The sequence below is a fragment of the Oncorhynchus mykiss genome, chromosome 22, assembly GCF_013265735.2.
Source record: "Oncorhynchus mykiss isolate Arlee chromosome 22, USDA_OmykA_1.1, whole genome shotgun sequence".
In the NCBI taxonomy this organism is placed as follows: domain Eukaryota; kingdom Metazoa; phylum Chordata; class Actinopteri; order Salmoniformes; family Salmonidae; genus Oncorhynchus; species Oncorhynchus mykiss.
In genome coordinates this window covers 40,076,878-40,104,518 of record NC_048586.1, presented here as the reverse complement: position 1 = coordinate 40,104,518, position 27,641 = coordinate 40,076,878, and the positions used below count along the sequence as shown (strand labels likewise).

Sequence of the window (27,641 nt, the reverse complement as noted above, 5' to 3'; positions counted from 1 at the left end):
AGGAGAGCGTGGAGCCTAGGCAGGCCTTGACAGGCTGTGTTGGCTGGCATCCTGGTGTCTCGATCCAGCCTCCCTCCAGACGGCCTGGGCTGGGAACACACTAAGCCAGGGCTCCCTGTAGAGGACTGGATGTTGACAGTACAGCCAACAGATCCACTCATCCTGCTTCACCCTGTTATGCTGTCTCAGCTAACAGACTGTTGTATCTCTTGTGTTTTATATGCAAGCGACACTGACGTTTTCATGTCTTCTTAAGACTCTTGTACCTCCTATAAATACTGAGCGATGTTTCTTCGACTTTCTTCAACTAACCTCACCAAGGCTACACTCATTAGACAGGCTCAATACCATCAACCACCAGCCCCTCCCTTCCTCCCATCACCCACCAGCCCCTCCCTCCCTCCCATCACCCACCAGCCCCCTCCCTCCCATCACCCACCAGCCCCTCCCTTCCTCCCATCACCCATCTGCCCCTCCTTCCCATAACCCATCTGCCCCTCCTTCCCATAACCCATCTGCCGCTCCCTCCCTCCCATCACTCACCAGCCCTCCCTCCCATCACCCATCTGCCCCTCCCTCCCATCACCCATCTGCCCCTCCCTCCCATCACCTATCGGCCCCTCCCTTCCATCACCCACCAGCCCCTCCCTCCCATCACACACCAGCCCCTCCCTCCCATCACCCATCAGCCCATCCCTCCCATCACCCACCAGCCCCTCCCTCCCTCCCTCCCATCACCCATCAGCCCCTCCCTCCCATCACCCACCAGCCCCTCCCTCCCTCCCATCACCCACCAGCCCCTCCCTCACATCACCCACTAGCCCCTCCCTCACATCACCCACTAGCCCCTCCCTCCCATCACACTTACAGGCCCACCTGACACTCTATCCTCCGGGTATCTGTTTGTATTGTTAGTATCTACCTGGCCTACGGTGATGACGGAGGGGAAAAGAGGTTGTTGGTATTTTTAATGTGGTGCCAGTCTGCCAGTGTCGTACCTTCATGTATCGTGGGTCTGTCAGTCACCATGGCCCCCTTCACCACAGAACCTTTTTAAGCCTTCTAAGACCCAGACCATCATAACCTTTATGGCAGCCATTGAGAGGTAGATCAAAGAGACTGCGATAAAAACCCTGGTGAAGACAAACAAACTCTCCTCCAGCGCAGTTCTCACTCAGACTGCCCGTCTCCATGGTGATCTTCCTCGCGACAGGGAGTCCTGTGTGACTGTTGTCGACCTGAAAACGAACGCATCACAGAGGACATTTTAAAGCCCTCAGCTTCACAAGCCAGAAGGAACAGAACACGATGTTGTGAACAGGAGAACATCAGGACAGAATCAGATGAATAAAGCGTGTTATTATAACCAATGAGACAAATGCTACTAACGCACAAGATGCTTCAATGGGTAATTCTTCTCTTGCATTCTCAACTCTAACAACTGAGTATTGAAAAGGAATCGAATGGAATGTGTTCACAGACCATTATTCTCAATGTATTTCAACCATTCCCTGTGTAGGATTATAGCTGTTCAAATCCATACCATTTTTTGCTCAGAGATGAGTACAGCAAAGTGCTAGTCTGTGAATAATTAATGCTCCTCTTAGGTGTGCTGATAATATGAATTATGTACAAACAGAATAGGTTATCAGTGTTTTGATCTTTCTCCCAACCAGGGAGAGAACTCTACCATAATAAAAAGTGTGTGCATGTTTGCGTGTGGGAGAGCAATATTTACATGGATGTTACAGTAACCATTCCTTTTGCTGTTAGAACCCGATGCCTTTTGTTCCCCAGGCAATCATTTATTTTCTCTCCCTCTCTCTCTCTTCTCTCTCTCTCTCTCTCTCTCTCTCTCTTCTCTCTCTCTCTTCTCTCTCTCCCTCTCTCTCTCCTCTCTCCTCTCTCTCTCCTCTCTCTCCTCTCTCTCCTCTCTCTCTCCTCTCTCTCCCTCTCTCTCCCTCTCCTCTCTCTCTCTTCTCTCTCTCTCTCTCTTCTCTCTCTCTCTCTCTCTCTCTCTCTCCCTCTCTCTCTTCTCTCTCTCTCCCTCTCTCTCCTCTCTCTCCTCTCTCTCTTCTCTCTCTCCCTCTCTATCTCCTCTCTCCTCTCTCTCTCCTCTCTCTCCTCTCTCTCCTCTCTCCCTCTCTCTCTTCTCTCTCTCTCTTCTCTCTCTCTCTCTCCTCTCTCTCCCCTCTCTCTTCTCTCTCTCCCTCTCTCTCTCCTCTCTCCTCTCTCTCTTCTCTCTCTCTCTCTCTCTCTCCCTCTCTCTCCTCTCTCTCCTCTCTCTCCTCTCTCTCCCTCTCTCTCCTCTCTCTAGCTGTTTCATTCATGAGGCACAGCGCATCAGCCTTCGGATTTGCCGTGAGTTCCATTTATACATATTAATTAGTCATAAAGTCATGGTGTTCATTTATTAACGCTGGTTGGGTTCGGATGCGATGCTGCCATCGTCTCCTTGGTAACAGCCAGGGAATCATGAGAACACATCAGAACACTGTGATAACAGAGCAGTCCCCACAGACCATAGAAATAGAATCCCTTCTGTTTTTATGTATATGCCACAGACACTGTAGTAGGAAGCTCTGGTTTATTTCTTCATTTGGATCCCCATTAGCTTTTGCAGAAGCAGCAGCTACTCTTTCTGGGGCCACAAAAAAAAACACAAAACACAACAAAACACTGACACACTGATAGACAAGTCACACAAATGTTTTATTCAACAATATACAAACAATACAACTAAAATATAAAACAAACAAGAATGGCGTCTAGAATGTCAGGTGTACCAGGACAGGTTACTGAAGACATGGATGTCGATAACAACACTGAGCTGTTAAGGCAGTTGGTGGCATCTATGTTTTAACAGAATGAAACGTCACTGTTAACGTGTGTGTTTCCCCCCTTTTTCCAAGGAATTAATATCCCAAAGAAAATGGTGTGCTAGTTGGTAGCTATAGCTGCATGAAACCAGAGGGTAGCAGTATAATTACAACCACAGTGAGTGTGTCTGGTAGTGCCTGCGGGCTTGAGTCCGTCTTCAGACTGCTGAGCTGTAGTAGTAGTAGTGGGCCGTTAATGGCACCACAGGGGATAGATGTGTTGGTCTCACAGTACAGAATCCTGCAGTTCAATAACCACGCTACTCTAGTGGAAAATATAGGGAGTTTAGGGTAGTAGTGGAATGGATGGCGGGACTGTAGACAGTGAATATGATACATGTTATTTTACTATTTGACTATTTGATGCATCCCCACTGGAGACCTAATGCCTGTCTTTACAGTTTGACGCCACGTTGGACGTGCTATCTTCAATCATCGTGCTGTGGCGTTATAGCAACGCAGCAGCTGTCCACTCTGCCCATAGGGAATACATGTGAGTAAAACGGCATGTTGCATGGTGTTCCCAAATAGAATGTTCCGTGTTCACCAGCATAGAAACAGTTCTCCCCTAGTAGCCTACTGGATTAAATGACATTTTCCTTGAATCTATATCAGTGTCTTGTACATAGGGCTGTGGGGGCCATGACACTTTGTCAGCCGATGATTGTCAAGCAAATAACTATTAATATAAACAAATATATCATCTGCTGGCATTCACACACAGCCTACAAGCCACTGATGCAGACCTTTGGAACATCTACATTTTGAAAAATCGAATGAATCCATGTAATATAGCCTACACCATCCTTTTGTCCTTATGTTAGGCCCTGATCTGGCTATGCCATATGGCTGTGCGCTACTCCAGTTCATTTAGCAGACAAGAATTGCTTAGAATTCTGTGGCATTATTTTATAGAATGAAGAATAAAATTTAACAAAGCTGAATAAAATAGAAAGGATCTTTTCCCCAGATAATTTCAGAGGGAGGGCGTGTAACAGTACAAATTTAGACCGTCCCCTCACCCATACCCGGGCGCGAACCAGGGACCTTCTGCACACATCAACAGTCACCCTCGAAGCATCGTTACCCATCGCGCCACAAAAGCCGCGGCCCTTGCAGAGCAAGGGGAACTACTACTTCAAGGTCTCAGAGCAAGTGACGTCCCTGATTGAAACGCTATTTAGCGCCCACGCTAACTAAGCTAGCCGTTTCACATCCGTTACACTCACCCCCCTTTTGACCTTCCTCCTTTTTTCCGCAGCAACTAGTAATCCGGGTCAACAGCATCAATGTAACAGTACAAATTTAGACCGTCCCTCGCCCATACCCGGGCGCGAACCAGGGACCTTCTGCACACATCAACAGTCACCCTCGAAGCATCGTTACCCATCGCTCCACAAAAGCCGCAGCCCTTGCAGAGCAAGGGGAACTACTACTTCAAGGTCTCAGAGCAAGTGACGTCACTGATTGAAACGCTATTTAGCGCCCACGCTAACTAAGCTAGCCGTTTCACATCCGTTACAGGCGCACAAGCAGCTATTCTGTGTTGAGTGGTTAACAAAGAAATAGGTCCTCCTGTATGCTTCATTTAGAGTTATTTATGTAACTTTAGTTGTGATACAAACATTGGGCTCTATGTTTTGATTTTTAATACATACTAAGGCTGCATGATGCGACTCTAATGATGCTTTGAAAAAAGTTGCATGAAAGGCATGAGCTCTGGAGAGACTTCATCAGTCTCTCATTCACAATTTTACAAGCACTTGATAATGCCTCAAATTTCCTGGCGGCGGTCCCTTTGTATGGCCGTAATGCACCCTAATAAAATCCATGCCTTTTGCTGGCAGTGGCCGTTGTTGTCACGACTGTTGAAGGAAGTGGACCACGGTGCAGCGTGGTAAGCGTACATTTTCTTTTATTATAGAAAATGACGCCAACAAAACAACAAAAGGGAAAACAACCGTGAAGCTACAGGCTATGTGCCATAAACAAAAGTTAACTTCCCACAAAGACAGGTGGGAAAAGGGCTACCTAAGTATGGTTCTCAATCAGAGACAATGATAGACATCTGTCCCTGATTGAGAACCCTACCCTGCCAAAACATAGAAATACAAATAATAGAAAATAGAATACCCACCCCAAATCACACCCTGACCAAACCAAATAGAGACATAAAAAGGATCTCTAAGGTCAGGGCGTGACAGTTGTGCCCTTGGGCTGAATATTATAATGATAATTCCCTTCTCCCGGCTGCTCGCTCCGAAGCACTTCTCACTCACATGGCTCTCCGTCACGTGATTGGATCTTTCTCACAGGCTACAAGTGAAGACAGACACATTGGGGACGCAACTGCCCGCGTCCTCATCCAATTCCGAGGCGCATATTGAAGATATTGGAATAATTGTCCGCATTTACTTTTCGTCAGCCAACAAGATGGGTAAGCCTAACAAACAGCAAAAGCACTAGCCTATGTCAATCTACTATCCCCATAGTACAAAATATGACCTATTCTATACTGTGCGAGAAAAAAATATTCCTAACATAGTCTGGGACAGTTGTTGGATCTGATAGATCCAATATTAATACAACCACTAGCCTCAAACTTTTTAAAGTAATGAGGCTGACGCAATAGATCAGAACGTTTAGCCTAAAATGTTGACAAACTGTTCAGCTATTTCTTCACATTAGAAGCGCAGCAATACGGACACGGCAGTAAGCTATAAGCACAAATGTTCTAGTAGCAGGAAAACACCATTCTCAAAAGTGACTGCAAATGTGATTATGCATGTCATCTTTTATTATAAAGGTGCATTTTTATGGTGAAAATGATCTTCCCCAAACTTGAAACTTACCCTCTGCACATGTATGCCAGTTAGGCTCTACACCCGTTATAAAGCAGATTAATGCGCTTCATTTTAAGAAGATTTTTGGCCACTTTAGTTGTGATACAAACATTTTTAAAATATATAGGCCTATGGGCTAGGCTACACGAGGTGTGTGACTATTGTTTGAAAAAGTCACAAAGAATTGCATGCGCTGTTTCTTGCCTTAAGCTGGACATCATTCACAAGTGATAATATATCATTCACAAGTCATAGTGTGAATTAGTTCAAAAGAATATATGTGTGAAATTATTGTTTTATTTAGAATGTATCGTTATCATGCACATGTCTAAAAACAGGGAAGGGGGGAAAAAAATCATGGTATCTATGCACTTAAATAGCGAATGGAGGACGCTATTCCCATGGTTAATTTTCATGCCAGCCATGTTGGTTATAATCCTGTTGAAAAGATAAGCAATGTGCTTCATATTAGGAAGGTTGAGACAAATAAATACAGTAGGCCCAGCCTATAGAAAGCTGATGGGATCCTCCTCTTTTTAATAGAGGCCATCACTCTGTTTTCTCACGCAATTGCATAGCCTATAGAAATGTTGTGCAACAGGAGCTCATGGGCTCTCATGAAGTGTTTGATTAGATTTTCGATGACATTTGCATTGATGTCAGAGTGATTAGAGGGACAATAGAGTGCCGAGTACCAGGTTACCAGGTTGTTAGCAAGTTTGGTAGGCTACTAATGACCATCAGCAGCATCAGAGCTTGGAGAAGCCTAATTAGCGTGACTAAACGGTCACGTGGAATTTGACTGCCGTCATGACTCATGACCGCCGGTGTGGCGGTAATACGATCACCATAACAGCCCTACTTGTACATGACTATATTGAGCTGTTATTACCTGTATTTTTTGTCCAGGCCGCCTGGTAGAATCTATTCTAAATTACTCAAATGTTAAACATATGTACAGTATATCTTCAACAGAGTTATAGGATACAGTATATCTTCCACAGTGTTACAGGATACAGTATACCATCCACAGTGTTACAGGATACAGTATATCTACCACAGTGTTAGTGGGGTTCATCCTAGTTCATATCTTGATCCTGGTTCGACAGCATCTCACTGTTACTTCCTAAGCACTGCAGGTTCTACAATGATAAAGGACACCGACACCCGTCTACCATCCATCTTATGTATGCCCACTGTAGGGGGATGGGAGTACAGGAATGGAGGGGGGAAGGGATGGATGGATGAAGACGTTCTCATTCTCAGTCAAAACCAGAGATAAATGGGGAAGTAATGGCGAAGGAAGAAAACGACATCTTTCTCCGGCTCCAAAGAGGCACTAAACTGTGAAGCTGCTGCTGGAACCGTTGCCAGGAACCCAGAGAACTGACACCGTTCACTTTTGTTTAATGCGAACAGATCTCCCCTTCCTCTCTATGCCTGATTAAACCTGTGTTAAAATAGCACTCACAAACAGCTCTTGGTCCCTGGAGAACCAGTACAGCAATTCAAGTGTACCACAGAGAGGTGAAGCTAACAAAAACTGCAAGGCAATTTGTAAACTTTAACATGTATTTCAGTTCATATTTTTTCTTCCATTTTTACTGGATGATGACAAGGGAATCAACCCTCAGTAAACCCATGTAACGCACAAATTATAATTTATACACTTTATACAATTTATGCATATATCACACCTATATACCTACATTTACCACATAAAATCTACACTATTAGAAAAAAACTTGCTAAGTAGAACCAGGGTTCTTCGGTTTTTCCCCATAGGGAACCTTTTTGGTGCTGGATAGAACCCTTTGTAGTGTGTACGGTTCTTCAAAAAACTCCCTCCCGCCCCAAAGAACTCCCTCCCTCCCACCCTCTATGAAGAACTCTGTATGAACGGTTCTACTAAAGAACCATTTTATCATCTATAGGTTCTTCCTAGAACTGTCTGTGAAGGGTTCTACCGATAACCCTTTTTGTCTTTGGAGGGTTCTTCCTAGAACCCTCTATGAACGGTTCCACCAGCATTATTATCCTTTAAATGTCATTATTTATGACAATACATGAAATACATGACATATCATAAGGCCTTATTTTGAGGGCCTCGTTATAGCCTAACACAGTGTTGTTTGGAATTTCCTGGTTTATAGGCCACATCAGGGCTCATTATCAAGTCACATGATGTTGGCTTGCAAAGTGATGTATAATTCCTGTTGGAATCCATTCAGAGTTAGGATATCCAACAGGTTGAATTGTTAATCACCTGCAACCTATATTCAGAATGACTGCCAGGGTAGGGAAGAATGGATACTGAGACTACCTCAATCATTTGTACTGGAACAAACATCTCAGTAACGGGTGCAACACATCTAATTATTAACAGATTGGATTAGTTTAGAAAACAATGTTTTTTTATCTTTGTGTATCATAAAATGTATCAACCAAGCAACGTACTGTACATACGAAAACACTGATAGTACAGCAAATCAAACCATTCTGAAAATCTCCCTGCAACAGAGCACGCTGGGAAATATTATATATTGTTCTATGTAGAACCCTTCTTGCCTTCCAAAGAATCCTTCTTGCCTTCCAAAGAATCATCAAAGAACCCTTTCTTCCAAAAATGGTTCTTAGGATGTTAAAGGTTCTTGGTAGAATCCTTTGCCTTACAAATAACTCTTGTCTTCCAAAAGGGGTTCTTCTGATGAAAACAGTTGTTGGGAGAATCCTATCCCCCCACAAAGAACCCTTTTTCTAAGAGTGTAATAGTATGGTAATGGTATGGTATGGTAATGGTATGGTATGGTAATGGTATGGTAATGGTATGGTATGCATTATGCGGTAATATGTTTTGGTTTCTGTCTGTCCACAGAGCGTGTGTGGTCCTTGGGGTGGTCTTTATCTTGTCCTCCCTGTGCATTCTGGGAAAAGCCATCCATGACCTGGCCACCAAGCTGCTTCCTGAAGTGGTGAGAGACGCACACACGCGGACATGCACGCACACACATACACAAATAGACACAAACGCTCACAAATGCTCACAGCTGCAAACACCAACACAGAAAACCCTGTAGTGAGACATCAGTGTGATGAATCAGTTATTTTAGAATCTTTCCTCAAAGTCGTCACCATGTTTTATATACCAGGAGATGTCTTTTTATAGCCCCCTTTTTCTACCTTGTGATGTCAAAGAAGTCTTCCTCTGTCCCTCTCTGATTCACCTACCCATGTGGTGAAGTGCAAGGCCTGCTGAGGTTAAGGCAAGGCAAAGGAAGCAGAGAAAGGAGTGGCTAGGTTAATCCTGGAATAGTCTCATCTCACTGCTGCCAATGCAACCTGTTCTACACTTCTGTAGATTAATGCTGCGGTAGAGACTTTAAAAAGGTTGCCTCATCAAACCAACAACGTTTCCGTTCTAGATAGATAGCTATATAAGGTATGCAACGGCAGTTATCAGCCCTTATGGCCCTTACAATTTATTCCATTATATATAATTAAGTGCACAATCTTCACATATCCAATGTGATAGTATAATTGTAGGATATTGGTTTGAAGGTGTAAATGTTTCAATGAATGCAAATGAACCTCAACCCTCACATTTTCTCTCATTTTCGCATTCTCTCTCTCACTGCCTCTACTCTCTCTCTCTCTCTCTCTCTCGCTTTTGTGCTCTATCTCTCTCTCTCTCGCTTTTGTGCTCTATCTCTCTCTCTCTCGCTTTCGCTCTCTCTCTCACGCTCACTCTCCCTTTCGTTCTCTCTATTTGCTGTCTCGGTTGGTAAATGATGGTAAATGAGTGATTTCTCTCTGATCTGGAGCCAACACCAGTAATCAGTGAAGCTGTAAAGTCTTTTAAGTCTGCTTCATGGCAACGGAGCACGAACAGCTGTTGTGCGATGTAACCACTGGTCTGAAAACGACCAATTAGCTGCTCATTGCCACGACAATCAGGAAGTAAAGTAGCTGATCCACAGCCCAGCCCAGAGTACAGGTCTTCACGGGTCCAAAAAGTTGGACCCAATATGTGTAAATATATTTAGAGACCTGTTCCGAACGGAGGGAGAGAGGTGCCACTCTAACAGGCAGGGAGGGGCCGTACTGTTATCGAGTGACATGGGGAGCAGTACACTAATAGCTGCCATAGCTATGTTTTATATCAATCAATATGATGCACATGGGGACAAAGATCGTACTTTTTGGAGAAATGTCCTCTTGTCTGATGAAACAAAAATAAAACTGTTTGGCCATAATGACAATCGTTATGTTTGGAGGAAAAAAGGGGACGCTTGCAAGCCGAAGAACACCATCCCAACCGTGGCAGCATCATGTTGTGGGGGTGATTTGCTGCAGGAGGGTCTGGTGCACTTCACAAAATAGATAGCATCATGAGGAAGCAAACATCTCAAGACATCAGTTAAAGTTAAAGCCTAGTCGCAAATGGGTCTTCCAAATGGACAATGACCCCAAACATACTTCCAAAGTTGTGACAAAATGGCTTAAGGACAACATAGTCAAGGTATTGGAGTGGCCATCACAAAGCCCTGACCTCAATGGAAAATTTGTGGGCAGAACTGAAAAAGTGTGTGCGAGCAAGGAGGCCTACAAACCTGACTCAGTTACAGGAATGGGACAAAATTCACCCAACTTATTGTGGGAAGCTTGTGGAAGGCTAACATGACCCAAGTTAAACAATATAAAGGCAATGCTACCAAATACTAATTTAATGTATGTAAACTTCTGACCCTCTGGGAATGTGATGAAAGAAATCAAATCTGGAAAGAAATTATAATATTCTGACATTTCACATTCTTAAAATAAAGTGGTGATCCTAACTGACCTAAAGACAGGGCATTTTTACTATTATTAAATGTCAGGAATAGGGAAAAACTGAGTTTAAATGTATTTGCCTCAGGTGTATGTAAACTTCCGACTTCAACTGTACACGCACTGTGATTTAAATCTAAAATCCTTGGTTGCTACATCCATTTATGCAATACCATGATATACCCATTGATCAGTGAAGAATATAACTGATAAATGCCTCATGAGGTTAGTTCTACTGTCGTACCCCATCAGAGCATGAAATGTTAGCTTGTTTTACGCCAACGTTTCTAAACAACGTAAATGTAAACAAACACTATATAGCCTCAAAAAACTTGGATAAAACTATGATTTTAATATCATGGATGGTCAGTCCTTGCATCCATAGCTCTGTCTATGAATTTGAGAGTGGTTACTGTACATTTCTCCATGCTCATCCCTCAGCTTTTTACCAAATCAGAGATGTTTGGAATTGCAGGAAATTAGCTTGAAAACTGCAACATTTGCTCTCCGATGACGAGGTGGGCCTTTAGAATGTTCCTTCCCCAGGGCCGAAGACATGCACTGCCAAAGTCAGAGTAAAACTCCTTGTATGCTATTTCTATCTCACTCAGGTTGTGAGGGGTACCCTGAAGAATTTGCTATCACAAAAGGGGTCCCCGGCCCAAAAAGTTTGAGAACCCCTGCTGTATAATTAAGCAATAAGGCCAGAGGTGGTGTGGTATATTGCCAATTTCTGGGGGGTCATGCCCGCATTCAGGGCTCAAACCACCCAGTTTATAATACATTTTAGACTCTATAGTGATTGAACAGATCAGGCTCCATCGGGCCTGTCTTCACATACTCACACACATTCTCACAATCTCCCTCCAACTCTCTGTGGCCTGGCTCTGTCTATTTCACATCATCCCTCTTCATCCTTCTCCCATTTGTCTCTGCTTCTCTGACTCTTAGCAGTGATGACTGTGAGGGAAGTGAGTTTAAAAAGAGTCGATACAATCTTTCGCCTGACAGATTTGTACTGCAGTGTCCAAATGTAACTCACCTTCCCGCAGCAATCTTTCTCTAACTCTAGTGTCATTTATACCAAACACAATCTGATCTCGAAGCGTCGAGGGTTAGGTCTACAAAATTACACGTCTGTGCTTTTCATTTCAAATCTGTAACAAAGATGTCAAACTTTTCACCTTGATGTTGTACACGACAGCGAAACACACAACGTTGTTAATATGTGTCGTTCTTCTTGGGTGAACAATATGCATCAAAATGATCCAGTCCCTCCGTAAACTCATCTTAATCCTCGTCATTTGCAAACGTGAAGGTATTGAATAAATGGATCCCTGTGGTCCCGCTATAGAAGAGAGCAACGTGAAGGTATTGAATAAATTGATCCCTGTGGTCCCGCTATAGAAGAGAGCAACGTGAAGGTATTGAATATATTGATCCCTGTGGTCCCGCTATAGAAGAGAGCAACGTGAAGGTATTGAATAAATTGATCCCTGTGGTCCCGCTATAGAAGAGAGCAACGTGAAGGTATTGAATAAATGGATCCCTGTGGTCCCGCTATAGAAGAGAGCAACGTGAAGGTATTGAATATATTGATCCCTGTGGTCCCGCTATAGAAGAGAGCAACGTGAAGGTATTGAATATATTGATCCCTGTGGTCCCGCTATAGAAGAGAGCAACGTGAAGGTATTGAATATATTGATCCCTGTGGTCCCGCTATAGAAGAGAGCAACGTGAAGGTATTGAATATATTGATCCCTGTGGTCCCGCTATAGAAGAGAGCAACGTGAAGGTATTGAATATATTGATCCCTGTGGTCCCGCTATAGAAGAGAGCAACGTGAAGGTATTGAATATATTGATCCCTGTGGTCCCGCTATAGAAGAGAGCAACGTGAAGGTATTGAATATATTGATCCCTGTGGTCCCGCTATAGAAGAGAGCAACGTGAAGGTATTGAATATATTGATCCCTGTGGTCCCGCTATAGAAGAGAGCAACGTGAAGGTATTGAATAAATTGATCCCTGTGGTCCCGCTATAGAAGAGAGCAACGTGAAGGTATTGAATATATTGATCCCTGTGGTCCCGCTATAGAAGAGAGCAACGTGAAGGTATTGAATAAATTGATCCCTGTGGTCCCGCTATAGAAGAGAGCAACGTGAAGGTATTGAATATATTGATCCCTGTGGTCCCGCTATAGAAGAGAGCAACGTTCCCCCCTGGTACCATGTATTACTTTGTGGGTTACATCGAGCAAAGACGACCATCACCATCAATCATAGTTAACGAGTTTTTAATGTCATTCCGCCATTGACACACATAAACCACAGATGATGTAAAAGAGTGTCGTAAACCATCACTCAGAACCACATTGATGCAGGTCCAAAGACTCATTTGGCTCATTTGGCTCTCCTTCTAAACAGTCTCAGTAGGCTCATCTATAGTTAACCTGCCTGGGCCTGTGGCCAGATCAAATCTACCCCAGGGGTCCATTGTGCTGCACCCACCCACCCACACACACACACACACACACACACACACACACACACACACACACACACCTGGCGCTGGGGTTGAGAGGCGAATCATCAGCCTGACCAGATTAACTGGTCCGGGTGCTAGTAAGAGACAGTGTATAGTGGATAGAGGTCAGGTCTAGTAAGAGACAGTGTATAGTGGATAGAGGTCAGATCTAGTAAGAGACAGTGGATAGAGGTCAGGTCTAGTAAGAGACAGAGTATAGAGGATAGAGGTCAGGTCTAGTAAGAGACAGAGTATAGTGGATAGAGGTCAGGTCTAGTAAGAGACAGAGTATAGTGGATAGAGGTCAGGTCTAGTAAGAGACAGAGTATAGTGGATAGAGGTCAGGTCTAGTAGGAGACAGACTATAGTGGATAGAGGTCAGATCTAGTAAGAGACAGAGTATAGTGGATAGAGGTCAGGTCTAGTAGGAGACAGAGTATAGTGGATAGAGGTCAGATCTAGTAAGAGACAGTGTATAGTGAATAGAGGTCAGGTCTAGTAAGATGGTGGTGGTGGTGGTAGCTCTGTGTGTATGTGTGGATTACCTGGATGTGATTCCTCTCACGTCCACCCCTCCCTCTCCCTCAGTGACCAGTGAGTCTGGAACCTGATTAAAAATGGAGGAGTTAGATTGGTTTCCCAGCTGCTGTGTGGAAGTGGCCCTTTAATTTGAGCCAGGGATAAATGACAGAAAGAAAGGAAAAACACCTTCTGTCTCTCTTTCTCACAACCGACTCACAGACAGAAGGTGTTTGAGTCTGAACATACAGAGGGAAGGGAGGATATCTCCATATTAGATAGAGGAACAACCAGTAATGTTGTTCAGTATTGATTCCAGACTGCAGTTTGACGCGGTAAAGGCTTCTGACGTGGGGAATAAGAGGGAACACTCAAAATGTACTAGGGTGCTTTGGGGAGGGTTGTGTGATTTTGTTATTCAATGTGTTTGTATGGGCTAATAGCAGTAAGGCCAAATAAAATGTTTCAGCAAATAATTGTGTAAATATATTTATAATTGTGTAAATATATTTATAATTTGGTAAATATATTTGTTTGATACTTCAAGGGGTCTTAAAATTTCAAATCAAATAGCAAAATTATCCTTGGCATGACATTAATACATTTCCATATAGCTTAGTAGTAACCCCCTTCCCCGGGCTAAGATGGGGCTTAGACTGTTTAGTGGCTAAAATAAGGGGTTAAATAGATCTTTTTTTACATTTCCCAGATACAATACAGACGACGCAGAACAAACTTAATTTAAATGTTTAATTGTTGATCCATTTAGAATCTGTTATTCAATGTGTTTGTATATGCTGGCTTAGACAGGTCTATGTGTTCAATGTTGCCTGTAAAACAGGCCTACCTGGTAGACTGATATATCATCATGGCAGGGTATGCAAAACATTTATATCTGGGAACCTAAATATCTGAAGTGAGCAGTACTACCTTCATATGAGTAATACAAATGCAGTTTTTTTTGAGTAAGGTATACGTAAATGTAACGCCCCCACTAAGCCACGCCTCCAATAACTTCCCAGTGTGCCTTGCCTTTTCGATTGAATTGTCGATTTACCACCAATGACTGTATTTGTTAGTGACAGAAATGTTAATTTTCAGTCCTGTGGCCTTCACCAAGTGAGTTCCTAGGTGAATATTATCCTTATAACTGAACCATTACATATATCATAAGGCCTTATACAGTGGCCTGAAACTCCTAGTTTACAGGCCACATCAGGCCTGCAAGTAGGGTAGCAAAATTCCACAAACTTTCACAAACATTTTTCCAGTAATTTTCCAACCAGGATTTATGGAAAAACCTGGGAAATGTCCCTGAATTTTGCATCCCTAACTGTAAATCACATTATGCTGGCTTGCATAGTGATGTGTAATTCCTGTTGGAATCTAGCCAGCGTTAGGCTATCCAACAGTTGAAATGTGTATTCACCCGCAACCTGCATTCATAATGACTGCCAGGGTTAAGAACAGGGGGAGGAAACTACCTTAGCCATTTAAACCATTTCAGTAATGAGTGCAAAAATGTAGTTTATAAAATAATTATTTTTGTGTAGCAAAACATTTAATCAATGAATCACTTAATGTTCATGCAAAACACAGATATTAGAAACATGTTCAAAAAAATCTACCTGCAGAAGAGCATGCTGGGAAAAAAGTTCATTTGTTTTCATATCTTTAAAAAATGTAGTTGGTGTGACTTCCCATTCGTTTTGAGTCAGTACCACATAAACATTTTAAATAATAATGACTTTTCATTGAGTTTGAGTACAAATACTAGAAGTATTTGAGTTAAAAATGCCTTGGAGTTTACAGTGGATATACAGCATATTGTATCAACACAACATGTGTCTATACCAATCTGTTTGTCACCTTTTGTTTCACTAAGGGCTCTATTCAATCCGGATCGCGGAAGGTCAGCGTTACAGCGTGGTTGGAATTTAAATGCTATGTTCTCGTGTTAGCTGAGACTGCCTTCTCGGTAAATGGTCATATTTCGTCTCAATCGGAAATTACTTTTACATTTCTGTTCTATCACTTCAGCGACACAGATTGCATAGAGCTCTAATACTGGATAGGAGGCATCATGTGTTTGTGAAGCAGTGTTTTATCACAGTGACACCATACCAAACATAATGACCTTGTGGAGAGGAGAGGCACATACTGCAAGCCTGGCTGTGCCATATTAATATTAATGACACTGCTGAAGACTTAACAAGAGCACTCCGTACCTAACTACTCATCTCACTGTAGATTTTCTACCTTTTATCCCTTCTATTCCCTCCCTCTCCCCTCCACTCTATTTCTCTCTCTCTCTCTCTCTCTCTCTCTCTCTCTCTCTCTCTCTCTCTCTCTCTCTCTCCTCTCCTCTCCTCTCCTCTCCTCTCCTCTCCTCTCCTCTCCTCTCTCTGTCTCTCTCTCTTTCTCTCTCTCCATTTCTCAGGATGACTTCCTCTTCAGTGTGTCTATTGTCAGTGGGATTATGTGTATTATCCTGGCTGTGTTGAAGTTCATGCTGGGGAGAGTGCTGACCAGTAGAGCCCTCATCACTGACGGTAGGCCAGGAAAGACTGACTCATATATACACGCACACACGTACCACACACAGGGACCCGCAAAGGTGCACACACAACCACACACACACACACACACACACACACACACACACACACACACACACACACACACACACACACACACACACACACACACACACACACACTGTACCAAGGGCTTGCATAGCATGCCTACTTGAACTGGAGCCAATTAAAGCAGCGATATAAGGCCTTGTGCCAGGGAGGTGAGAAAAATGGGAGAAAGTAAAAAAAACAAATGATGGTAATAAATAAGAGCTGAGGTGACTGGTGTACGTGGTCCAGTTGTAGACACTCCTCTCCTACAGGCTCAAAGTAGAGCCTCAGCCCCTTCCTCCATCCCTCTCTCCCTCTCCTCATACACCTGTTCCTTCACTCTCTTTGATGGTCTTTTCTCTCTCTCTGTGTCTCTGTCTCTCTCCCTTTTTCCCTCTCCCTCCCCTTCTCTCTCCCCCAGGTTTTCACAACACACAAAGCAACAATCCAATAAGTCTGATGTTGCTGTTCTGTTCTCAGACGCTTTTCACTCATTTCCCACCAGACAGACATGGAGGCAGGCTTTTTAACTCCATGGTGTGTTATTAATGTGGTTCCTCTCTGTGGCTGTAGCGTTTAACTCCATGGTGTGTTATTAATGTGGTTCTTCTCTGTGGCTGTAGCGTTTAACTCCATGGTGTGTTATTAATGTGATTCTTCTCTGTGGCTGTAGCGTTTAACTCCATGGTGGGGGGCATCATGGGTTTCTCCATCCTAATCAGTGCTGAGGTGTTCAGACACCACCCTGACGTCTGGTACCTGGACGGATCCATCGGCGTCATCATCGGACTCGTCATCCTCGCGTATGGGGTCAAGTAAGAGAAGTGTAGCCTGCACGCACGCACGCACAGACATGCTCACTTACGTAAACAGACAGTCACATCAGAAGGTCACATGAAGACATTCACACACACACTCACATGTACATACATCAGGGTTAGGCTCAATTGTTCATTTTGGAATTGACTCCCAATCAACTCACCCACAGGATGTAGAATTTTAGTAAAATAATGAGTTTCATTGAATCTGACAGGTCACATCTCCAGATACCACAGAATATATCACTTTTCTCTGGAAACAATGTTCATGTACTCTTTTAACCTTAGTGCTTAGAATAGCCAATTATATTTCCATTTCTTTGGCTTCTTTTTGAAGGCCTCTGGGTCAACTTCAGGATTAAACTAATGCATTCTGGGAAATGTGGTATTTCCCCCCCATATTGAACATGCATGTACAGTTGAAGTTGGAAGTTTACATACAATTGTTTGGAGTCATGAAAACTTGTTTTTCAACCACTCCACAACCACTTAACAAACTATAGTTTTGGCAAGTCGGTTAGGACATCTAAGTAATTTTTCCAACAATTTTTTACAGGCAGATTATTTCACATATATTTCACTGTATCATAATTCCAGTGGGTCAGAAGTTTACATACACTAAGTTGACCTTGCTTTTAAACAGCTTGGAAAATTCCAGAAAACAAAGTCATGGCTTTAGAAGCTTCTGATAGGCTAATTTACATCATTTGAGTCAATTGGAGGTGTACCTGTGAATGTATTTCAAGGCCTACCTTCAAACTCAATGCCTCTTTGCTTGACATCATGGGAAAATCTAAAGAAATCAGCCAAGACCTCAGAAAACACATTGTAGACCTCCATAAGTCTGGTTCATCCTTGGGAGCAATTTCCAAACGCCTGAAGGTACCACGTTCATCTGTGCAAACAATAGTACACAAGTATAAACACCATGGGACCACGCAGCCGTCATACTGCTCAGGGAGGAGATGCGTTCTGTCTCCAAGAGATGAGCGTACTTTGGTGCGAAAAGTGCAAATCAATCCCAGAACAACAGCAAAGGACCTTGTGAAGATGCTTGAGGAAACAGGTACGAAAGTATCTATATCCACAGTAAAATGAGTCCTATATTGACATAACCTGAAAAGCTGCTCAGCAAGGAAGAAGCCACTGCTCCAAAACCGCCATAAAAAAGCCAGACTACGGTTTGCAACTGCACATGGGGACAAAGATTGTACTTTTTGGAGAAATGTCCTCTGGTCTGATGAAACAAAAATAGAACTGTTTGACCATAATGACCATCATTATGTTTGGAGGAAAAAGGGGGAGTCTTGCAAGCTGAAGAACACCATCCCAACTGTGAAGCACGGTGCACTTCACTGGTGCACTTCACAAAATAAATGGCATCATGAGAAGGGAAATTATGTGATTATATTGAAGCAACATCTCAAGACATCAGTCAGGAAGTTAAAGCTTGGTCGCAAATGGGTCTTCCAAATGGGCAATGACCCCAAGCATACTTCCAAAGTTGTGGCAAATAGCTTAAGGACATCTAAGTCAAGGTATTAGAGTGGCCATCACAAAGCCCTGACATCAATCCCATAGAAAATGTTTTGGCAGAACTGAAAAAGCATGTGCGAGTAAGGAGGCCTACAAACCTGACTCAGTTGCACCAGCTCTGTCAGGAGGAATGGGTCAAAATTCACCCAATTTATTGTGTGAAGCTTGTGGAAGGCTACCAGAAACGTTTGACCCAAGTTAAACAATTCAAAGGCAATGCTACCAAATATGAATTCAGTGTATGTAAACTTCTGACCCTCTGGGAATGTGATGAAAGAAATAAAAGCTGAAATAAATCATTCTCTCTACTATTATTCTGATATTTCACATTCTTAAAATAAAGTGGTGATTCTAAATGACCTCAAGACAGGGAATTTTTACTAGGATTAAATGTCAGGAATAGTGAACAACTGAGTTTAAATATATTTGGTTAAGGTGTATGTAAACTTCCGACTTCAGCTGTACATAACGACATGTTGGATGTTTTATTTACAAGATGTATATTTGTACAGACTATACCTAATATCGAATGGAAGAAGCATTGGAATTTCACTGAATTCAATTAAATTTCCTTTCATTCAAATTCGAATTGAAATTCTGTATCCTGTTTATTGCTTCAAATTCAAGAATTGAATTTGAATTCATGAGTGATTCTCAATTCAATTCGGAATTGAGCCCAACCCTGACAGACACACATGCTACACACCCATTAGCCATAAATAGGACCACATTGTGTATACTGACACACATTCCCCCATGGCAAAAATAAAGTGACTATCTTATCTTACAGTTAGAGAGGACCACAATGGAAATAAGTCTCAGATTTTATTTAAGCAGTATATGGCCAATATACCACGGCTAAGGACTGTTTTTTACGTACGACGCAACGCGGAGTGCCTGGACACAGCCCTTAGCCGTGGTATATTGGCCATATACCACAAACCCCTGAGGTGCCTTATTGCTATTATAAACTGGTTACCAATGTAATTACAGCAGTAAAAATAAATGTTTTGTCATACCTGTGGTACATGGTCTGATATATCACGGCTGTCAGCCAATCAGCATTCAGGGCTCGAACAACCCAGTGTATAATGTTTGTTAACCTCCATGACTACTCATGTGAATGTGTGTCTTTTTGAAGTTTTATGTGTGCTTGTTTTTAAAATGGTCGATTTAACAATTGTAGTTGTTTTATACACAGTCAAACATTTAATGTGTTTTAACACATCTCATATACTCTTGTATCACATGACATGTCTCTCTTCTCCCCTCCCTCCAGACTGCTGCTGGACATGGTACCCAGGGTGAGACAGACCAGGAACTACGAACGCTTTGAGTGAGCCAGTCACCAGATTAGTGCGATGCTCCGAGGACCAGGGTTATACCTGCCACAGCACCTCTCTCTCTATATCTCTCTCTCTCTCTCTCTCTCTCTCTCTCTCTATCTCTCTCTCTCTCTCCCTCTCTCTATCTCTCCCTCTCTCTATATCTCTCTCTATCTCTCCCTCTCCCTCTCTCTATCCCTCTCTCTCTCTCTATCTCTCTCTCTATCTCTCTCTCTCTCACGCACACGCGCGCGCACGCACACACACACACACACACACACACACACACACACACACACACACACACACACACACACACACATATATATATATATACACACACACACACACACACACACACACACACACACACACACACACACACACACACACACACACACACACACACACACACACACACACACACACACACACACACACACACAGGCCTTAGCCTGGAGAGACTCGGAGGGAAAAACAATGAAAGACATTAAGATGTTGTCATTCTGAATGCCAACCCCTCAATCAAGCTTTCCCATCCAGCCACCCCCGCCCCCCTCCCCTCCAACCATTTCTCCTTACCTCCTGACACATTCTGTCCATCGTTACTATTATCCAGAAAAGAAGGAGGGAATGAAAGGGGTGGGAAAATGACTAGGAAGAGGTTGGCATTAACGGCTGGTACCAGAGAGAGGAGCTTTCCTTTGGCATGTCTATTTGAACCCCTTGCCATTGTTGCTAAGCGACCTGGAAGCCCTGGCATTTTGAAAGGCACAAGATCATAATTTTCATATTGATCCAAACCTCCTGGGATCCTTAGTCAAATGCTCCCTTTTCCTTGCCAACACTGATTAGTAATACCTGTTGTAGATCATCCATCTCATCTTCTGTGATGTTTTAAAATCCCTACGTATTGTTAGAATTTATAATGGGTCTGGTTGACTCACTGCAGGTTCAGAGTGCGTTTTGGAGTGGAATCCTGCCACTACTTTCTGCCCTGTCTGTCTCTGCTCTCTGAGATTAGAAGCTGTTAACTATAGTATACTGAACAAGAATATAAACGCAACATGCCAAAATGTCAAAGGTTTTACTGAGTTACAGTTCATATAAGAAAATCAGTCAATTTAAATTAATGAATTAGACCCAAATTTATGGATTTTACATGACTGGGAATTCAGATATACATCTGTTGGTCACAGATACCCCAACAACAATGAGGATCTCGTCACTTTATCTCTGTGCATTCAAATTGCCATCGATAAAATGCAATTGTGTTAGTTGTCAGTAGCTTATACCATAACCCCACCGCCACCATGGGGCACTCAACTGTTCACACCGTTGACATCGGCAAACCGCTCGCCCACACAACGCCATACACATGGTCTGCTGTTGTGAGGCCAGTTGGAGGTACTGCCAAATTCTCTAAAACAAAAACAGCTCTGGTAAACATTCCTGCGGTCAGCATGCCAATTACACGCTCCCGCAAAATGAGACATCTGTGACATTGTGTTGTGTGACAAAACTGCACATTTTAGAGTGGCCTTTTATTGTCCCCAGCACCTGTGTACCTGTGTAATGATCACGCTCTTTAATCAGCTTCTTGATATGCTACACCTGTGAGGTGGATGGATTATCTTGGCAAAGGAAAAATGCTCACTAACAGGGATGTAAACAAATGTGTGCACAAAATATGAGAGAAATAAGCTTTTTGTGCATATGGAACATTTCTGGGATCATTTATTTCAGCTCATGAAACATGGGACCATCACTTCACATGTTGCTTTTATATTTTAGTTCAGTATATATAAAGAGAGCTATACAGTGTACGGTAGGTAGGTCTGTGAGCAGCTCACACAGCTGGAGTCATATACTGTAAATGAATGTGCCCTCTGCAGTGCTTCTCCTGGCTTCTCCTGGCTTCTCTACTGACACAGCCCAGGTGCCAGTAGAGGACACAGTGATGCATGGTGGTAGAGGACTATGGCCAGTCACTCCACGGTAGTCCTCCACTCTCTGGCTTCAGAGAGAAACAAAAAAAAGAGAGAAAGGGAGGCCCAAACAGCAGGGCCAGGCCAGTATCTGGAGGGGTGTGGCTGCCCATTGGTAAGATATAGAGTACTGTACATGCACAGAACAGACCAGAGCAGACCAAACCAGACCAGAGCAGAGCTGAGCAGATTAGACCAAACCAGACCAAAACAGACCAGAGCAGACCAGACTAGACTAGACCAGACCAGACCGTCAAGCAAGGCAGAGAGTAGTTCACAGTCAACATTGACTTCAGGGTTGAGTGCGAAAAGCAAACTGTTAGCATAAGTGAAAATATGGCATTACAGTGTCCCACTGAAAAGCTGAGAACAAAGAACACAAGTCTATCAATCACTAGAAGTACAGAAACACCGTTCTACTTGACAAAGCACAAGTAGAAGCCTATCCAGATGGGAGCACACAGGGAACCAGACTAGAGACAGTTACAGTAGCTACAGTAATACCTCTTCCTCCAGATATGCATGCTGTACCACACTGTTTTGTTCTAGATAACAGTGTTAAATCCTGTCATAATAATGACTGTATCCCTCCACAACCTTGTCTGGGATAACCGTGTCTATATAACTGATAGTCATATGTTTCAGTGCCATACATGCTCAGATTCCTAAACGAAGACAACATTATTAGCCAGCTTGTTTACATGGCACTTATGTTTACAATGATATATACTGTATCTATGTCGGTAGAGCGTGAGAGAAAGACTGACGTCAAGGTTAGAGACGAGAAAGTAACTGGTTCAGGTAAAGTAGTATAGGTATGTATGTACAGAGCACTATATTGCAAAATTGTATTCATGACTTTTTAAACTAAATTATAATTCTTAACATGCGGTAGCCAATAGATGTGATAATGTGCCATGTTTCACAATTGCAATAGTTATATGAGGATACATTCGAGTTACATGTTAAAAAATAAATGTACATGTCCCAACTTAATCTGCCTGTCCTGACAGTATGGACAGTAACCAACATGGAGAGTCAATATTATGTGCTGCCATCGGTCACTATGTACATCAGTGATCTGCTTCACAGCATATTGGATCACATCAACAGCAGTGTTCTTTCTCTTACTGTTTTCCTCCGCTTACCCCTCATAGTAGTGATGCGTTTCCTGTATACCGTACGCACATGACTGTAAATACAAAACATTAAATGTGTTTAATACACTGTTTAGATAGAGGCTTCTAGATGTAGCCAGCCAATAGGAATAGCTCAAACGGATGAATGTTATTTTCTAAACAATAGATTATTCACGTTATATTTAAGTCGTAGTATAAGTCTTTACACTGCCAGTTCAGCTCAGCTTTGAGTTGATACACTGTAAACGTGTAAGTGAGAGCTTTCTTTACCCCCACAAAGTCTTTCGAAAAATAAAAAGCACAGAGTTTAGATCATAAATTCCATCCAAAGAAGCACAGAAATAGGAAGTTAAAGAAATGTTATACTTCTTAGAGTATCATTCCTGGTCTTACATTGTTAAAGGATGTCTGTGCTCACTGCTTAGAAGGCCAGGATACAGTAACATTCACAATAACACGGACAAACTTCCTCATCAGCTGAATTTAGAGGCTGTTAAAAAAGATTGTAATTTTCCATGGAATTTGTATGTATGCTCTCATGCCTGTGTATTAATCCCAGTGTCATACAACTGAGTTGTGCATACTGTACATTGTAAGTGAGTATACTGTAGATGCTGTAGATTGACTGACATAATAGGAGCAACATCTATTTTGTAATTACTTCACTGTATGGATGTGTTTTCTCAAATGTCGCCAGATGACGTCTCGTGAAGTTGAATTCGTGCTAAGAATCTGTTACAGTAATTCCCGATTCAAAGCTGTCAAATTATTTCTAGATATGTGTTTAATGGTGTAATTGGCGGCAATGTGCTATTAATTAATTGGCTCATTCGTTTTACTTCACAAGCACTGGCAATCAGACAAAGACAGACACAGGGATACATGGAAACACACTGGTAATCAGACAAAGACAGACACAGGGATACATGGAAACACACTGGTAATCAGACAAAGACAGACACAGGGATACATGGAAACACACTGGTAATGTAAGGAAGCAGACACAAGCACAATCTCATAGACAAAACGTGTAACCATAGCGATGTCTTCTACTGATCATTCGATGAAGTTATGTTATAGCAACACTAGCCCTTTCCACTGTTTACCTTTGCATAGGCTGACACAAACCCCAGCGTTCTACAGTATATACTTTTTTGCTTTTTCTAAAACGCACACATACACATTCACACTCGTCTAGGCACATCATCTTCATGTAAATTACACCTGTGAACAGTTTAAGAGTAGAATCATGTGTCTGATTGTAAATATTTCAATGGTATGACAGATTATGTAAACACTACTGTATGTATATTTATGTAGAACACATATCTGACTATGTGGTACCTCTTCCTCACAGAGGAAAAGTTTTATTGGACAATAAAGTTTTATCCTGCTCATTCATTGAAAATGTAATTCCTTTTTCCCCACCTTTGCATAATTATAATTGTAATTAAATAATACAATAATAAATATGAAATGATACAAACAAACTAGGCAAATAATTAAATAATATCAAAAATATATGGAAATGTTAGAAAAAGTTTCTAGTGTTATAAAAAGCTAACGCTTATTTGCATTTTGGGACACCGAAAATGAAACGCGGCGTTTGTTTTACAGCATTGCGTTTAAGAGGCAGTTGCAGTGCGTTCATATGTTGGATTTATCGAACGTATGCGTCAAACTGTATGCGTGGGCGGCTTGACAGAAATGGGAGCAGAAGGTGAACGTTGAACTTTTGTTGCATACACATCCAGATGATGCTGCGTAATATTTTGCGGAAATTTACTCTCGGTGTGTTCGAAGCTTAAAGCATTACCTGGAGTCTAATAATATACAAATTCATCTCCCCAAGGACCAGTGAAGAGTCTGAGGTAGGACAGCTAATGAGTTCATGATTCACTTCAGATGATTCTGTGCCGTCTGTAATTCCATTGTCAACCACACAGGGGGCAGCAGAGACAAGCTGATCAAATTTGCACTCTTCGAGTCTACCAAGAGGATTTTTTTGTCTGGGTTTTGTAGATTAATTTTTTATTTTATTTTGGCCTGGCAACAGTCAAGTCCATCAAAGTAACACATGCCAATCTGAATTTAAGTATCTTACAAAATACCTCCCTTCAGTCCCTCTTATGTTCTGCCTTCCTAAGGTTCACAAATCACTAGAGAAGTCACTTGGAGACCTATTGTAGCATGTGATGGGAGTTTAACTGAACCTATTCCCCATTGTGTTGGCAATTGCGTCCTATAGTGACGCAATTGCCCTCATACTTGACAGACACTGGCGATTTCATTAAACAACTATCTTAACTTGAAATTGGTGATAACTATTTGGATATCTCTCTCATCACCCTACATGTTGTTTCTTGAAATACTGCACTAATGTACCACATGACAAAGGACAGGAGCCTTTGAAGTTATATTTGGAACAGAGAGGGGGCACAAAGTCCTCTACACGTTGTTTTGTTGCACCTGGCGACCTTCCTTAAGTACAATAACTATTTTCTTCTAGACTGTTTCTATTTACAAAATCAGGGAGCGGCTCTGGGCTCCATTTTCTCTGCTGACTATGCATGACCATGTGTGTGTTATGTGGAAGACATGATCATTCAATAGCCCTTTCTCCCAACATATACACTTATGTGAAAATTATATACTGCTGATGGGTTTCTCGTTTGGAAGGGTCCCTCAATGTGTTTGGTGGATTTTCTCGCTTAATGATATTATTGTCTATCACGTTCACAGCCGAGATTAGTCATAGAGCGATGTCCTTCCTCGATACCCTTGTGCACCTCGACTCAGGGCCTTTTGTCCACCACTTTGTATACAAAGCATCCAGACAATAACGGTATCCTACATGCTCTAGTGCGCATCCCACATTTGTGAAGAAGGGATTCACCGTTCACACAATTTCTGAGACTGAAAAGCATTTGTACTGGTAAAACAGGCTATGGAAATGTATAGTCTGTTTGAGGATTCTCTCAGTAGAGGATCTACCATTGATGAGACCTCAACCAGAAGGGATAAAAGTTAAATGAACCACTGAAATGTGCTCATGGCCGATCCTGCTTGCCAAAATATTTTCATTTGACCCTCCTCTCTTTTCACAGGGCCAGGAATGTCAGGGACTTCATTGTTCGGGCTGACACTCATGTCCCGCCCAAAAATAGATGATGGAAATAGATGATGGAAGACTGGAACGAGGTGACTGGCCAAAGCTGTAGGGATTCCTGTAAAAAAAAATTGAACGTATTTCGCATGCTCTGCCACTGGCAAACAAGACACTATGAAACAGTTCCTCACATGAAGCTCTTCTAGCATCATATACCTGATCTCTTGTCCATGCAATAACATGTATTATAGAACACAAGAGTGTTGTAAAAGAGAAATTACCCATAATCCCATATTGCTTATCATTTCTCAGAGGCCGGTCACCCCGTCTCCTTCATGTCCTTCTGTGCTATACAGCAGATGAAACATTCACGTAGGGGTGGTCATCTTCAACGTAGTCTTCTCCAGACAAAATGCAGGTGGATGTTCTCTTTAAAAACTCTCCACCCATCAGGCATGAATGAAGAATATTGCCTGTTATTGGTGTTCGATAGCCCCATCTAGTGGTATCTCTAGCTCCCTACTATTTTTTATAAGATTTTTATTGCAACAGTAATAACAATATTACACATCAATACAGTGACATTCCTGTGAATACAATGATAAAAATAACATCAGGCGAACCCACCCCCCCAAAATAATAGAACACCAGGCGAACCCCCCCCCCCCCGCCCAATAATAGAACACCAGGTGAACCCCCCCCCCCAAAAAAAATAATAGAACACCAGGCGAACCCCCCCCCCTCAAATAATAGAACACCAGGCGAGCCCCACCCCCCCCCAAAAAAATAATAGAACACCAGGCGACCCCTCCCAAATAATAGAACACCAGTCGAACCCCCCCCAAAAAATAATTGAACACCAGGCGAGCCCCCCCACCCCCCCAAAATAATAGAACACCAGGCGAGCCCCACCACCCCCCCCCCCCCCCCCCCAAATAATAGAACATCAGGCGAGCCCCCCCACCCCCCCCCAAAATAATAGAACAAATCAAACCAAATCAAATTAAATTTATTTATATAGCCCTTCGTACATCAGCTGATATCTCAAAGTGCTGTACAGAAACCCAGCCTAAAACCCCAAACAGCAAGCAATGCAGGTGTAGAAGCACGGTGGCTAGGAAAAACTCCCTAGAAAGGCCAAAACCTAGGAAGAAACCTAGAGAGGAACCAGGCTATGTGGGGTGGCCAGTCCTCTTCTGGCTGTGCCGGGTGGAGATTATAACAAAACATGGTCAAGATGTTCAAATGTTCATAAATGACCAACATGGTCGAATAATAATAAGGCAGAATAGTTGAAACTGGAGCAGCAGCACAGTCAGGTGGACTGGGGACAGCAAGGAGTCATCATGTCAGGTATTCCTGGGGCATGGTCCTAGGGCTCAGGTCCTCCGAGAGAGAGAAAGAAAGAGAGAATTAGAGAGAGCATATGTGGGATAGCCAGTCCTCTTCTGGCTGTGCCGGGTGGAGATTATAACAGAACATGGCCAAGATGTTCAAATGTTCATA

At 42.6% G+C, this 27,641-nt stretch overlaps 1 protein-coding gene across 2 annotated transcripts in view; it reads left to right on the top strand.

The window, feature by feature from the left end:
* Nucleotides 1-20,062, top strand: part of LOC110501866 (transmembrane protein 163) — an 85,685-nt gene extending 65,623 nt beyond the window's left edge. For both annotated transcript variants that reach the window (XM_036959305.1, XM_036959304.1), the window contains exons 3-8: nucleotides 2,318-2,361; nucleotides 3,281-3,372; nucleotides 8,598-8,694; nucleotides 16,034-16,145; nucleotides 16,894-17,035; nucleotides 19,854-20,062. In XM_036959305.1, the coding sequence (XP_036815200.1) occupies nucleotides 2,318-2,361; nucleotides 3,281-3,372; nucleotides 8,598-8,694; nucleotides 16,034-16,145; nucleotides 16,894-17,035; nucleotides 19,854-19,914 (548 nt within the window). In that variant the 3' untranslated portion in view covers nucleotides 19,915-20,062. The remainder of the gene's footprint in view (nucleotides 1-2,317; nucleotides 2,362-3,280; nucleotides 3,373-8,597; nucleotides 8,695-16,033; nucleotides 16,146-16,893; nucleotides 17,036-19,853) is intronic.
* Nucleotides 20,063-27,641: the final 7,579 nt, after the last annotated feature.